The sequence below is a fragment of the Plasmodium fragile genome, assembly GCF_000956335.1.
Source record: "Plasmodium fragile strain nilgiri unplaced genomic scaffold supercont1.10, whole genome shotgun sequence".
Lineage (NCBI taxonomy): Eukaryota > Apicomplexa > Aconoidasida > Haemosporida > Plasmodiidae > Plasmodium > Plasmodium fragile.
Window position 1 is genome coordinate 158,854 of NW_012192590.1, and position 14,522 is coordinate 173,375.

Genomic DNA, 14,522 nt, shown 5'->3' on the forward strand with positions numbered 1-14,522 from the left:
AAAAAAAAAAAAAAAAAACACTATTAAGCAAAAGAACCAAACCCGGTGAACAGCGAAGTGAACAAAAGAAAGCCCACAATAACATTACACAACATGACAAACCCACCAGTTCGCAATTTTACCAGTTCGCCCTACCACGACTTTGCAAACTTGTAGCGTTCTGTTTTTTTTTTTTTTCCCGGGTTGCTTATTGAGTCCGTTTCGCCTTGGGGGCCCTCGAAATGTTGGGCGCTGAAAAGGGGCAACCTCTGCGGTGAAGCAACACCGTTGGGGAAAGGCGGCGGATGTGTTTCAGGTCCGCTCACACACACACACACACCATAGAGAAGCTGATCCGCGCGAGGTAAAATGCATCTTCCACCTGTGCACAGCCTCCTACTGAAATGTTTAATTATTTTCCTTTACCTAAGTGTGTCACCAAATCCGGGGGTGCAGCTACAAGGTAGAAAAATAGTAGCGCACAAGGGGCAATGGCCTGTGCATGTAATCAATCCCATGAAGGGCGACATGACACACCAGTTTGGAAATTTCAAATTGTTTAGAAAACTGAATTTTATTTTTTTTAAAAATAGCGCAAACAAGTATGAAATGAAAAATTTGGAAAACGTGCCTTTGTTTGTGGTAACCAACGAATTCGACGACGCAATTTTGTCCTTCAGCTTGGACTACAACCGGGGCGAGAGGGGGGGGCCAGCGGGGAGACAAGCGGAGGAAGAGATAGAGAAGCATGTAGGGGGGCAAAGCAGAGGTGACGCAACGCCTAGCGACACACACCCGGGCGATAATGCAACCACGAACGGTGACACAACCACGAACAGTGACGCATCCCCCAGTGACACTGCTAATTCAGCGGAACGACCCCCGGCCGCCCACGGGGACAACCAGAGCGACGATGTAACGCTCGAAAAAAATGGCCACGAGGGGGAGGACCTGTTTCCCCTATTAAAAATTAACCAGAACAAACGGAAAGAAATCAATTTAAAAAACATACACAACAATAACGCGGTTGGAATTTTTTTCTTCGATATGAAAACTGCAGAAGCGTACAAAGATGATATATTACACTTATTTAATAAAAATTTAAAAGACAAAAAAAACAATAAGTTGTTCTTTGGGTCCAAGATCAAATTAACAAACTTGAAACATTTCCTAGAGCTTAAAGACTCCCACAGCAACACAATTGATTTTGTCCTAGTACCCCATTATGACCAACTCCAACACGTGTTAAAGAATAAAAAGGTTTTTTATGGCACCCCGGTGTACTACATTAATAAGGTAACTCTACATAAGTCCTCGATTAAAAAGGGTTTTTATGAGCTGTTTTTTTTTCAGAGTTTAAAGAAGGATGTGCGTGTGGAGTTATATCCAAATGTGTTTCTAACTTACACATTGGATGAGTCGAGTGATGATAGTGCCTCCCTCACCATACAGCTAGAAACGCTAGACAAGAAAAAGTACGTACCCATCTTCTTCTCCTATGAGCAAGCTAACGAATTTTATAAAATCTTTTTGGAAAAATTTAAAGGCCATTTTCACGAATATTGTCTTCCTACTCCCCGCATCAATTTGAACTCCTTTGAAAATTTATTAACTCTGTTAAAAATGGCTAACGAGAAAAAAGTACATCCTTTTTATAATATTTTTTTTGTCCCCATGGGTAGCTCCCCTTATGAAGAAAAACTGTCTAAACAGAAGACCAACATTTTCTCCTTTTACACGAAAAAACTTTTCCAGAGAATAAATTATGACTTATTCAGATCGTTTAGGAAAAACTTGAATTATTTAATTAATGATTATTTGTACGATTAGGGGGTGATAGGTGGGGAGGCGGTGAGGAATATATATCACAACTGAAGTTGGTGTGTGACCATATGACTCCTCCGTGTGTATAATGCCAAAAAGGCATAGCCCATGATGTGCTCATACAAGTTGCGATGTGCAGTTTTAATCTGCGTGAGGGAGAAGAAATCGGAACAAAAAAAAGAGAAAAAATAACATGTTTTACAATCTTCCCCCCTCCTTGACCGCGCTCTCCCCTCAATGGTGCCCCACTATGTGAGCATTACATTTGCGAACTGTGCTGAAGCGCTTCTTGGTTCGTCACGAACACACGTCGAGGCGCTTCCCCTTCGAAGTTTTTCTTCTCCAATTTATTATTTTTTTTTTTATTATTTATTTTTCCCCTCTGCATCTAATTCTTGGCCGTTGTGATGCGGCCTACGTAGATCCATTTTGAACCCATTTAATTTCTGCCTTGTGTCGTACTTCTTAGTGAGCACTGCGAAGTGGGCGAACCCGAGATAGGTTCAGTGGTGCCGCGATAATAATTCACAGCTGTAATAAGTCACCCCGATAATAAGTCACAGCAACGTGGAGAGTGACATATATGGTCAGGTGCAGTCACCTCGGCAGGGCAAACAAAGTGAAGTTATGATTATAGTTTAATATTCCACTCTGAGCCCACATATGGCGCTCCTCCCCCGCCCTTGTTTAGCACACTAAATAATTCGCGGAGAAAAACGTCCACCTAGGGAAGGAAAAAGGGTCACATTTGTTTTCACTTCAATAATGTGGTTGGCTGAGCGGAGTCCCCTCTCCACCTCGCACCGCAGAGCGCGACGCATGGGTTCTAAACTCCCCACCACCCACACCACATCCCCCTTTCAAGAAGGGTCCACCCCCCCTCCATTTTTAAACACAGAAGTGAAGTGGCCCCAAGTAGATGCAGTGGTGATTGCGATGTTGTAGAGTAGCAATTTATTTTTGCATATTATTGGAACATATTTTTCCAACTGTGCTAACCGCTGTTGTTTATAATATACCGCGGCGAGGGGGTGGGGGGACGTAACTCATAAACGCATGCACATTATGAGTATCTAAACAGACGCAGAAAGGGAACAGCGTCCCCTAATGTATAGTCAGATGCGTTGAGGGGATAAATCTGCCCACGTAAAAAAAAAAGAAAAAAAAAGTGTAAAATATATACATACATATACACCTGTACTAGCAATAGTTATTAACAGAAAAAAGGGAACAGGACCCCTTTTTTTTTTTGATTAGAGGGAAAAATATGAAGACAAAGGGCCCAGTCAAAATTGTACTGTTTGGTGCTCCCGGGGTAGGGAAGGGTACCTTTGCAGAAATTCTGTCCAAGAAAGAAAATCTGAAGCACATAAACATGGGAAATATACTAAGAGAAGAAATAAAAAAAAAAACTGCCATAGGGAAAGAAATCGACCATGTAGTAAAGAGTGGAAATTTGGTGCAAGATGACTTGATCATAAGAATAATGAAGGACGAAATAGCAAAGGTAACAGGAGACAAGAATAGCTATTTTAAGGGGTTCATTTTGGATGGCTTTCCACGTAACTTATTTCAGTGTAAAGAGCTGGTCAAAATTACAAGCATTGATCTGTTCATTAATATATACATGCCGAGACATATCCTCATTAAGAAAATTATGGGGAGGAGAATTTGTAATGAGTGCAACAGAAATTTTAACGTTGTTCATATTCGAGACGAGCCGTATGATATGCTTCCTATTTTGCCACCCCAGGATTGTGAGACGTGTAAGGGTAACCCAACGCTACAAACGAGGAGTGATGATAGTGAGGAAACTGTTACCCACCGACTTAACACATACGAGTCGACTAACTCCCCTCTTATTAATTTTTTTAAAAATTCGAATTGTAACCTCGTCGACTTTGAAATCAAGCGGGGGCTGCAGGACTTTGACGCTTTTCACCGTATCGTCGCGCAGCACCTTTAGCTCGCCACTCGGCGATCGTGTTGCGGCGTGGTGTCAGCGGCGGCCGACCACGGTTGATATGCTCGTGGCGACGTCCTGCCGCTCACACCGTGCAACAGCAAAGACGACATAGAGAAAGATCCAATTTTAATTTATCTCCTAATTTGTGAAGTTTTTAAAAAAAAAAAAAAAAAAAAAAAACATACTCCAAGGTGGGGTGTGCCACCTTAACAATTTTTTGAAACACTAAAAAAAGGAAAAAGAAAAAAAAGGGCCTGGCGTGTGTGCGCGTCTGGGGGGGGCAGCAAGACACTCTGCCTCCTCCATGCACAGCTGAATTACTGAAGTTTATTACAAATGGTGGGGCAGTTAAATAGGAGATGTTGTGTCTCCCCCAGAGCTACACAAACCAAACGCTCCCAGAACAAAAAGGGTGTAAAGGTCAAGTTCGCCTCTTGCCGCCCCTTTTGGAATGAAAGTTGTACAGGCCAGTACTATTTTTATTTCTATTGTATTCCATCATGTGCTGCACATTGGGGTACAGGGTAACGGTGGGCTTCAGGTAGACGGGCCTGTTAACCCTAAATTCTCCCGAGGACTGCTCAAACGTATTGTACAGGGTGGTTCTCTGCTTGACATTCCTCTCATAGTAAGGAGGAGCGTTCATACCGACATTGTTAAGCTTTCTCTTTTTCGAAATCAAATTATTATCCACTAATTGGTCTAGGACTTGGGGTCGATCCTCGTCATAGTATTTATTTCTCTCGTCTCGTTTTTGAACTCCCGATTTTCCACGTCCATATTTTCTCCTTCCAATAATTCCCAGGTCCTCATCCACCCTTATGATTCTTCCGTCCAGGATGGAGTTGTTCAGAAAATTCACAGCCTGCGTGTACCCCTCTTTGCTTTTGTACACGACGAAGCAGAAGCCACAGGGCGACTTCTCCGTGCGGTGCAGACCCATTATTATGTTTTCCACGTTTCCTGCCTGGCGCATGTGCTGCGGGGGAGAAGTGGGGAAGAAATGAGTACGACGCGCATGTGTGACGATGCAGGGGTGATGAAGCGCGGGCAACCCCGGAACGCGTCGCTCTCCCCCTACTTACCTCATAAATCTGCTGCTCCGTTGTATAAATGGACAAATTGCCAATGTACACCGTTTTGGAAAATTGAATTTTGTTCAGCCAGTCCTCATAGTCGTTGCAAAGGGCCCTATCGTAATACTTCCTCTTCTTGTAGACCTCTTCGTACAAATGCGACATGGTTTTTTTTTTTTTTATATTTCACTTTGGAGAAAAACGGCTCAACCGAAATGGTTTTACCTTGGGGAGGGTGCAACACCTGCTAAATGCGCAGACGGAAATGCCCCTGTACGTCTCTTCCGCGTGTACCTCGCCAAAGAGGAATGGTGTTGTCTCCCCAACTGGACTGATATATTTTTTTGCTAACCACTCGATACGGTGTACGTTCGAGGGCTCTCACTACATTATCTGCTTGGCCAAATAACAGCGCAAAATGGGGGGACAGGGGGGGTAAACAAAAAGGCTCACTCGCTGATCTACCAAGAGGAGATTTTATATACAGACTTAAAAGTATGAACTGAACACATAGGTAATCGTTTTTATTTATATATACATGTATGTCGCACGCAATAGAGGGAAAAAAAAAAAACAATCTGAGCAAGTACGTCACTTCCAAAAAAAAAAAAACGACTACGTTGGTTGACGCGCGGAAATTCCTCCTTTACAGCTCCTGCGCCAAGGCAGTTGATTTGAGATTGGGTTTTCTTTTTTTCTTTTTTTTTTCCCAAAAAAATTTTTTCCAATCAAAGGGTAACCCCAAACGGGTATAAGGCAAAAAGCCTTAAGTGCAGTAAAAAAAAAAAAAAAAGGTCCCTCCAATGACGTGAGAATAACGCTTTATATAGTATACATGTAGTGGGTACCTTTTCTATGCCATCTGGGGGGAAAACAACAAAGTGCTATTCATTCGGGCATACATATTAACCTTTTAACTGTGTGTTTCTGCGCTCCACATGAGTCAGGTTTGCCCGGTTATAAGTCGTCTCATACAGTGCAGGAGGAAGAGGACCTCGAACGTGTTTCGCACGGTTCAGTTACGCGAGGTTGAAAACACGAGAACGCACAACAAAGTGGACGACGAATTTGTTTTTGCGTAAATTGAGCCGCTGCAGCTACGAAAATATTATTGCCGCGGGAGTGGTTAAAAAATGTGGGCAGCAGGAACGGGAAATAAAATATATATATATAATAAATAAAAAATAAATTGAAGATAAAGCAAAAAAGGGACGGACAGGGGAGAAAAAAAAAACTTTCAGCCGCCGCCCCATTCCTTGCTCCATTCCCCTTAGCTGCACAGGGCATCCCAATATACAAAAGTTCGAACTTATAAACACTTCATTTATGCATTTTCGCGAGAAGGAGGAGCGTGTCGCATACACTGCGCAGAGGTACACCTGAAGCTGTTCTTTCATACAGTACAAGAAAAAAAGGGGAATTACTTTTTTTTCTTTTTTGCCAAAACGAGCTGGTTGTGAGGCCACCCCATCGGACAAGCTCACAAGGGATGAAAACAACGTAGCCGCGGTGTCCACTTCGCTAACGAAACAAATTACCTGACGAAGAGGGAATTGTAAGCCGGAGCAATAATTGAGACTTTTCCCCAATTTAGAAGCGAGCACGGACAGAAGAGCAGGTGCCCCATTTGAAGAGTGAGAAGTGGATCACCACCTTTGGGATAAACCCCCCTCCTGTAGCGGAAAAAAAAAAAAAAAAAAAATGAAGGCTGTGTCGATAAGGCAGCTGAGTGCCATAATCATCCTAGATAATAATGGGAAGCGAATCGCAGTGAAGTATTACAATGACCAGTTCGCACCAAAGGGGGAAAACAAATTATTGTACAAGAGCTCAAGCAAGGATATGATGAGTACCCCATTTGAAGAAACGTATAATAATTTACGAACAGTGGAGGACCAGAAATTATTTGAAAATGATATAACAGAGAAAGCTAGGAAGCTGGGTGGGAACTCCAACGAAACGGAAGTGTTAGTCTTGAATAAATACACCATCCTCTACCTGTTAATAAATGATGTGAGCATATATATCGTAGGAGACGAAAGTGATAATGAAATTATTTTGCATGAAGTTATGCAAACGGTTCAGCAGTGCCTAGATAATGTTACAAATAATCAGATCGGGAAGAAACAACTGTTGGACAAACTGGATTCAATATATTTAATCCTCGACGAAATTGCTGATAGCGGAATTATTTTGGAGACCAATCCTAACGTAATTATAAATCGGTTGTACATGCACGAGAGCGACTTGCAGGAACACACACCCCTCAACCAGGCCATCTCCTCGGCTAAAGAGAACATAATTCGCAGTCTGCTCAGCGGCACGTAGGGTGGACAGAGCAGCGTCGAGCAGCATCCAGCAGCATCCAGCAGCACTGAGCAACACACACGCTCTCTTTTTTTTTTTTTTTTTTTTTTAAGTGACAAATTTTTTTAAGCGTTTACATTTCCCCAATTTTTGGAGCGCCCTTATGCGGCACCGCGGTGTTTTTACTTGTGGCGACGTTTAAAAAGGGGAGGAACGGCACAAGGAAGCCACGAAAACAAAGTTATAAAAAAAAAAAAAAAAAGTGGAAGCCACGAAAACAAAGTTATAAAAAAAAAAAAAAAAAGTGGAAGCCACAAAGCGAAGCTATACATACTCCATGCGGGGCTAACTAGCTTGGCAGTCACTCCTAAAAATGGCCCAGCAGAAAAGGGAAACGCCCGTGGGGCAAGCCCATTGTACGGCCACCCATTTTTTTTTAAACTGCACCCTGATGAACCTTTTTACACCGCTTACCCAAACGGACGATTTAATTTCCTTATCCATATGTGCCCATGTGCACCGTTATAACATTTCGTGGTTGTAGGTAACCTCTCTCTCCCCCCCCCTCTTTCCTTCTCTATGCTTTTGCCAAATGAAGCATTGAGAGCAAAACACGTATGCATACGCGAACGAGACAAGCGATTTGTCAATCGGTTTGCCACCCCACGTTATAGCTTTCTTTTTCGCTCCCGCTTGGCATCCTCTGCATCCAATTTGTGTTTTTTCTGTTCCTTCAGTTGGTGCTCTTCGTTTCTGCTTGGTTTTTCTCTGCTTCTCCGTTTATTCGACTCTCGTTCGCGATCTCTTTCTCGGTCTCGGTCCCGTTCGCGTTCCCTTTCCCTGTCTCGGTCCCGTTCTCGGTCTCGTTCGCGGTCTCTTTCTCGTTCTCGATCTCTGTCTCTATCTCGATCCCTTTCTCGGTCTCGTTCCCTATCTCGGTCTCGTTCCCTATCTCGATCTCTATCTCTGTCTCCTTCCCTGTCCCTCTCTTTATATCGGTCCCTTTCCCGTTCCTTTCCCCTGCCTGAATCCCTTCCCGTGTCCCTGCGCTTGTCGCGCTCCCAGTCCCTTTCCCACTCCCTGTCTCTTTTCCTCTCCCTTTCCACGTAGTCTCTTTTGTACCACTCCCTTTCCCTACTCCTATCGTGTATGCTCCTCCTCTCTACCCTACTTGTGCTGTCCCTGATTTTGCCCGACCTTCCGTGGTAACTATGAGTAGGGTACCCACCATCCCGAATTGACGAGTGCCTGCTGCTTTCAGAACTCCTCTCGCGTCTCCACCGGGTATCTCCGCGGAAGCTACCATCCCGCTGTGTTCCATATCGACCGTATTGTCCATGATCGTCGTCCTCCTCCATGTGCTGTTCCTTCACTTTATAATTATTCCCTTTTTTCTCCTTCACATCTGCTCCCCTATCGCGATCTTTTAAGGACGGTTTCTTTTCCCTCTCTACAGCTGAGTGGCGATGATCAGATTTTTTAAAAGCATCACCTGGAGGAGCTCGTGTACTTAGCTCAGTCCTACTTGAATTGGTTATCGCATCAGGGTTATACCTATGGGGGGGCGTTGCTTCCCTTCTCCGTCTTTCCTTGCCACTGGCGTGGTGCTGTGTCTGCTTGTTTGTCTCCATCACACTTTGCACCTTTTCTGCGTTCCTTTTGTTGTGAACTCCTTGATTCTCTTTATTCTCCTGATTGTCCTTATTTTCCTCCGCTATGAGGGGGAAAAAAAAAAAAAAAAAAAAAAAAAAGATGAGGGGAGGGGAAAATACCCTAGTGCAGTTAATAATGCATGTAATTATTTGCCGTTATGCAGACGCGCCCGCTTCACCAACGCAGTGGCCTTTGCGCGAAGTAAAACCTACCGATTGGGGGTATCGTTGTCGGGGTGGTTGCGGGTGCAGGGGGGTGGCCGCGTCCAGACGACGCAGCAGCAGCGGAGCGCATAAGCACCTCGCCATATCTACTGTAGAAAACAGCCCTCCTGTAATTGCCCACATTTACGAATCTGAAATTTTCCTGTATCTTCCTATAGTTTAATTTAGAAGTGTCTCTCTTTTTAAAATTCTTTGTCATGAAACTATGAGCAGCTTTTATATTATTTCGTTCGCTTACTTTTTCTGGTAAAGGGTAGGTGGTGAACCAAGGGTGGTGCATTGCCTGTAGGGCAGACAACCTCTCAAAGGGATTCCATTTTAGCAAATTTTTTATTAAATCTAATCCTACATCTCCTACTCCTGGTATACTTCTAATTGCATTTTCTACTTCATTTTTTTTATTTTGATTTATCTTGTTCAAATTATTTGGGTGCACAGGATTTAAAATTGGGTTGTTCCAATTGGGTAAATGTCTTAGCAATTTCATTTCCCTATTTGTGGGTGCTCCTATTTTATTCAGAATGATTCTCAAAATGTCTGTTTCATTGTCTGCTGAGAAAATAGGGTTACTGGTAAGGAGCTCTGCTAATACACATCCACAGCTCCACATATCCACTGACGAAGAATAATAATTTGATCCGAGTAGCAATTCTGGGGGTCTGTACCAAAGGGTAATAACTCTGTTTGTCATATTTGAGGGAGTTACATCTGCATGGAATCTTGCTAGACCAAAATCAGCTAGCTTTAAGATTCCATTTTTATCAATTAGTAAATTAGCTATTTTGACATCTCGGTGAATTATATTATTTTTGTGACAATAATTTAATGCTCTTAATAGCTGCAGGAAAATATTCTTCACCTCTCCTATGGTGAAAAGATTTCCATTTTTATATCTGTCCTTTTGGGCTCTTTCATCTCTTAGGAGCTCGCTGTACCCTGATAGGTCGAACGGCACGTACTCGAACACCATCCAAATGGACGAGTTCGCCTCGGCCTTCTTGCGGAACGACGGCAGGGAAGAGGAAGAAGAAGCCACGGAGGAGGAAGACGATGATGATGACGAGTGGGACGATGAGCGGGACGGTGATCTCGACGAAAGGGCAACCGCACCCCCCGCGCAGGAGGCCTTCGAGGGGGAAACTGACCTGGCGAGAGACGTGCGGGACGAGGACCGCCTCACAGCGCCGCTCATTAACTTAGAGGAGGCTCCCCGCCGTACTTGCTTCAATCCCTGTAGCTCGTGTAACCGCTCCGACGTGGTTGGGCCGCAGGGCAACTCTGGCAAGTCCTCACTGGGGGGTAGTTTGGTGTAAACCACCCCCATTAACTCCACAATATTTTTATGCTTTAAGGAATTCAAAATGGAGATTTCTCTTATGTATGTTTTGGCTAGTCCCTCTTTGTTTCCATTTATTTTTAATTTCTTCAAGGCCACCCTCTTGTTGTTTGTAATGTCTTCAGCCATCCACACATCTCCATAAGCTCCTTGACCTACTTGATGTACTTTCACAAAATTTTTTACTTTCATTTTTATCTCTCCTTTAAGTGAGTTGATTAATATTTCGTGAACCCTTTGTCCACATTTCTTTGTTTCGACCTTGGTACTCCTTAGCTTTGCCTTGCTCGAAATTTCTTTCCTGATTCGAATAATGCTATCCCGGGAAAGCTTGGTAACGGTACCCTCCTTCATGTCCGCGCTATACAGGCCGCTCACCCTCTTCGTGCTACACACACTATACACTCCGTCAACGGTATAGTTGATGTGGTGCGCCTTATCTGTGTTGTTCGTCTCTGTCAGGTCTTGCGGGTTCAGCATATACGACGCCAGGGAGGAGTTGGGTGTGTGAGCGGTATCCGAAGTGCGGGGGTTCCTGACAGGGACGGAGCTACGGCTGGCCCTGTTCGAACCAGGTTCATCGGCTACACCGATGGGGTATGCTACACCACTGCAGCCTATCTTGCCAAAGGTCTGAATGCCAGTGGGCTTGACCGCTCCTCCCTTGACCCCTAAATGAGTGAAGCTTGTTTCTTCTTTGAGGCCCTGCGCCTGGTCGGATTTTCCCACAATGGCGTTTGCATGTTCCCCTTGGTTGTCCTTACTACTGGCAGCCCTATTTCCGAAGATGCTGCTTCTACTGTTGGACGTCTCCCTTCCTGTTACGTTAACGAAATTTTTCGCACCACTGGAGAGTGCACTAACTGCGGTGAAGCCACCACCCACGGAGCTGATCGGGTTGGTCAAGGTCGTGTCCATCGGGGTGGAACACTTGGTACTTCCCCTTCGGCTAGCCTCGGCAGCATTGATTTGTTCACCTCGTGTGGAACCAGTTCTGTCCCCACCACCCCTGCTCCTTATCCCTTTTTGTCTCAACACTCTGGCAACTGAACCCATGTGAACCCTCTTGGCGCCTTCCAAAAAATCAATTTCTTGGCGCCCCCTCTGGACAATCTTTTGCAAAATTTCTGTCGTTACCTCCTCACGCTGACCCTTCTGCCAATTTTGAAAACCGCTCGTCATGTACATGTCCCACAGGTCGTTCAACCTTTTACTAATTTTTTTCACATTTTTTTGTCCGTACTCACTTGAGTGCATCATATTGGCGAGTATGTTCTGTGGGTCTACATTAGGTGGGCCTCCCAGTGGTGCTGCTTCGCCTGTCTCTGAGACATCACATTTCGTTTCACCTCCACCAGGGCAGTTACACTTCAGGCATGGAGGGGTAGACGTTGCCTCCTGTTCTGGTGAAGTCGCCAAAGAGGTTTGTTCCTTTTTCATCTCCGTCTTCTCCGTCTTCTCCTTCTTCTCCTTCGTCCTGCCCTTTGTGCGTCCCCTCCTGATGGTACCCTTCCCAAGGTCGTGCAAATAACGAAGGAACAATTCTTCATTGTCCCTTTCCCTTGAGGTAAATTCATTAATTTTTTTAAACACTTCCCTCACGTCTTCGTCCCCTAAATTGTCTATGACCTCCTCATAGCTGTTCCATAATCGTTTTTTAATTTCCTCCTTTTTCAAAATAAAAAAATCATTAAAAAGTTTTTTTTTGAAAAAAGAAATTTTGGACAGAAAGGACGATGGGCAATCCACATTTTTTAAAAACTCCTTTTTTATGTCTAACTCTAGGGTATTTGTTTCTAGGAAGAAATTTTTTTTGCCAGAACAAAAGTGTGTTCCTGGTCCCCCCCTGAAAATTTCGAGGAACAAATCCCTCCTCCTATCTCGACTTCTTCCCTTTCGTCCTGCGTCCTCATTCCTCTCTTGGTTCATCGTTTGGCTAGTGGAGATGTCACGCATGTGGTGGGGGAGGACAAGGTGAATCTCCTGCGCAATGTGCAGTGAGAACAAATCGTTTATTCCCTCTTGCGGCACCGTTATAATATCATAATGTGGCAAGAGTGGCACACATGTACAGGCAACAGTGTAGGGGCACACGTGCAAGGTCCATTTGCACGGTCCAATTGACAATGGGAGGTCTTATCCTCACCCGCTATGCATAACCATGCATGTGCTCTCCCCCTGCAAAACACGAGCTCAGCCAATTGATGGAGCAACTCACATGGACGGATTCGGCCCCCCTGACGACTCTTCCCGGTAACGCCAAGGCAGACCCCCCACTAATGAAGACTACAACAGGGGTGAAAACAAAATGGGTTGCACAACGACTGGGGGAAAATGCCAATCGGGGTGGCTTCTTCCCTCTCGGAAGGTCAGATGTGAGGACAGTAGTTTTTGGTATGCGGTGGGGGGGGCAGTATAGCAACGGGGTGTAGCAACGAGGTGTAGTAGCGGGGTAAAGCAGTGGGATGCAGCAGCGGGAAGGAGCAGCGTGTTTGTAGGCGTAGAGCGGCAACTTCGGGTGGGACACCTCTCCACGCAGCACTCACAAATGACGATCGAGCGATTACTCCGCTGCAAGTGACGCGCAGGGGAATAAAAAAAAGCCCCTCGCGCGTTCGCGGCTGTGTTCAGCCTAACAAAGCAGTAATGATAAAAAAAAACAAAATTTAAAAAGAAAAAAAAAAAAAAAACTGACTAAAAAAATTAATAAATAGTGAGATAAGAACATTAACAAAAGAAACCATTTCGAATGTGTCACTTTACCACCCTACTATGCATGACGGAGAAAATGCAAAGAATCGCCATTCCACAAAAAAAAAAAAAAAAAAAAAAAAAAAAACGTACCGAGAGAACTACATGTCGTTGCCGGCATATCTCATATGCACAGGAATGACCAAAACATGTTGCAAAAAAAAAAAAAAAAATGTCTCCTAATAAAATTACCCAGCTGACAAGCTAAACAAAATATTCGCCAACTCATCTCACCTGATACGTGTTGCAAATTAACCCATGTTTTACACTCGAGGAAGGTGATCTCAACCATAAGAGCTCACACAATAATAGTGTTGTCCCTAAGCCGAGTGTTGACGGCAGTGCCACGGCGGAGATAGGACTGCGTATACACTTTTCCATTTCTTGTGAATACATCTACATTGGGAGGTGTGACATGGGTTGCAAGATCCACTCATTTAGTGAGGGACGTGTCCCATGAAGTTGAACCCATGGGGGGAGAGGAAGTGAGTCGGTTGGCCAGATCACCAATAGATGATGGGTCATGGGGAACAGAAGCTGATAGGGCAATGTATGATCGTCTGATTGAGCAGCCCACCAAACGATGCGTGACCCCTAATGGGGAGCTCGGCACAAAAATGTACCCGAGAAGGAGAGACGCCCCTGCTTGTGTGTGCACCCTCCCCCCCCCGGAAGGCAAAAAATGCGCAATAGAATCAATAAAGAATAGACCCCTAGTTATGGCGCACTCGGTCTAAATTGAACCGGCCTCAAAAGCTCCAAAGAATTTTCCTTACAAGTAGAATTTTTCTCGCTAGAACATGTATCATTTATTTTCCTTTTCTCTTTTGGGGTTATACTGTCTCACACCCGAATGGACCACATTTAAGCCCCCTACAAAAAAAGTATAACTCCCATTGTTGAAATGAGGCAAGTCCACAATAATATTTCTTTTCTGCTCTCTCCCCGAATGAGGGACATCTCTCAGGGGGTGACGATACATCCGTGTAGAAACACTAAAATGATATTCATATATTTATGATTGGAATAAATTTATAAAAAAAATGACCCCAGGGGAGAGACGCATCAATTCGCGAGGGAAACGCCAAATGGGTAGATAACGAAGGGAGTGTAGGAAGGGAGGAGAAGGTGTACACCCTCTTGTAAAACTAATTCGAAATATATGTTAGGCGAATGAACGTGTCCTTTGGGGGAAGTATTATAACCCTTTAAAAGAAATGAAACATTCATTTTTCCTGCATCCTCATTCGGGTCCAAAAAAATGTGTAAAAGGGTGAGGGAAAGACAAAACTGGTATTGTACACTACGTATTGGGAATGTAAACTTTGGGGGAAAAAAAAAAAAAATATCCAGTATACACATTTTAAAGGTTTCATTTTGTTTCCTTCCTGCGGGGGAGAATTCAT

At 44.2% G+C, this 14,522-nt stretch overlaps 5 protein-coding genes across 5 annotated transcripts; 3 read left to right on the plus strand and 2 right to left on the minus strand.

Annotated features, from left to right (window-relative positions):
* Positions 1-348: 348 nt before the first annotated feature.
* On the plus strand, positions 349-1,809 carry AK88_01193 (uncharacterized protein; the record flags this gene model as incomplete). The annotated part of the gene is made up of 1 exon (XM_012478829.1): positions 349-1,809. The coding sequence occupies one exon, from the start codon at positions 349-351 to the stop codon at positions 1,807-1,809; it is 1,461 nt and encodes a 486-aa protein (XP_012334252.1).
* Positions 1,810-3,070: 1,261 nt separating this feature from the next.
* On the plus strand, positions 3,071-3,769 carry AK88_01194 (uncharacterized protein; the record flags this gene model as incomplete). Its single annotated transcript, XM_012478830.1, has 1 exon — positions 3,071-3,769. The coding sequence occupies one exon, from the start codon at positions 3,071-3,073 to the stop codon at positions 3,767-3,769; it is 699 nt and encodes a 232-aa protein (XP_012334253.1).
* A 421-nt stretch (positions 3,770-4,190) lies between these two features.
* On the minus strand, positions 4,191-5,010 carry AK88_01195 (uncharacterized protein; the record flags this gene model as incomplete). The annotated part of the gene is made up of 2 exons (XM_012478831.1): positions 4,191-4,748; positions 4,855-5,010. The coding sequence occupies 2 exons, from the start codon at positions 5,008-5,010 to the stop codon at positions 4,191-4,193; spliced, it is 714 nt and encodes a 237-aa protein (XP_012334254.1).
* A 1,536-nt stretch (positions 5,011-6,546) lies between these two features.
* On the plus strand, positions 6,547-7,173 carry AK88_01196 (uncharacterized protein; the record flags this gene model as incomplete). The annotated part of the gene is made up of 1 exon (XM_012478832.1): positions 6,547-7,173. One exon carries the CDS (start codon positions 6,547-6,549, stop codon positions 7,171-7,173), a length of 627 nt encoding a protein of 208 aa, XP_012334255.1.
* Positions 7,174-7,820: 647 nt separating this feature from the next.
* AK88_01197 (CMGC/CDK protein kinase) lies at positions 7,821-12,294 on the minus strand (the record flags this gene model as incomplete). The annotated part of the gene is made up of 2 exons (XM_012478833.1): positions 7,821-8,866; positions 9,018-12,294. 2 exons carry the CDS (start codon positions 12,292-12,294, stop codon positions 7,821-7,823), a joined length of 4,323 nt encoding a protein of 1,440 aa, XP_012334256.1.
* Between the last annotated feature and the right edge of the window lie 2,228 nt (positions 12,295-14,522).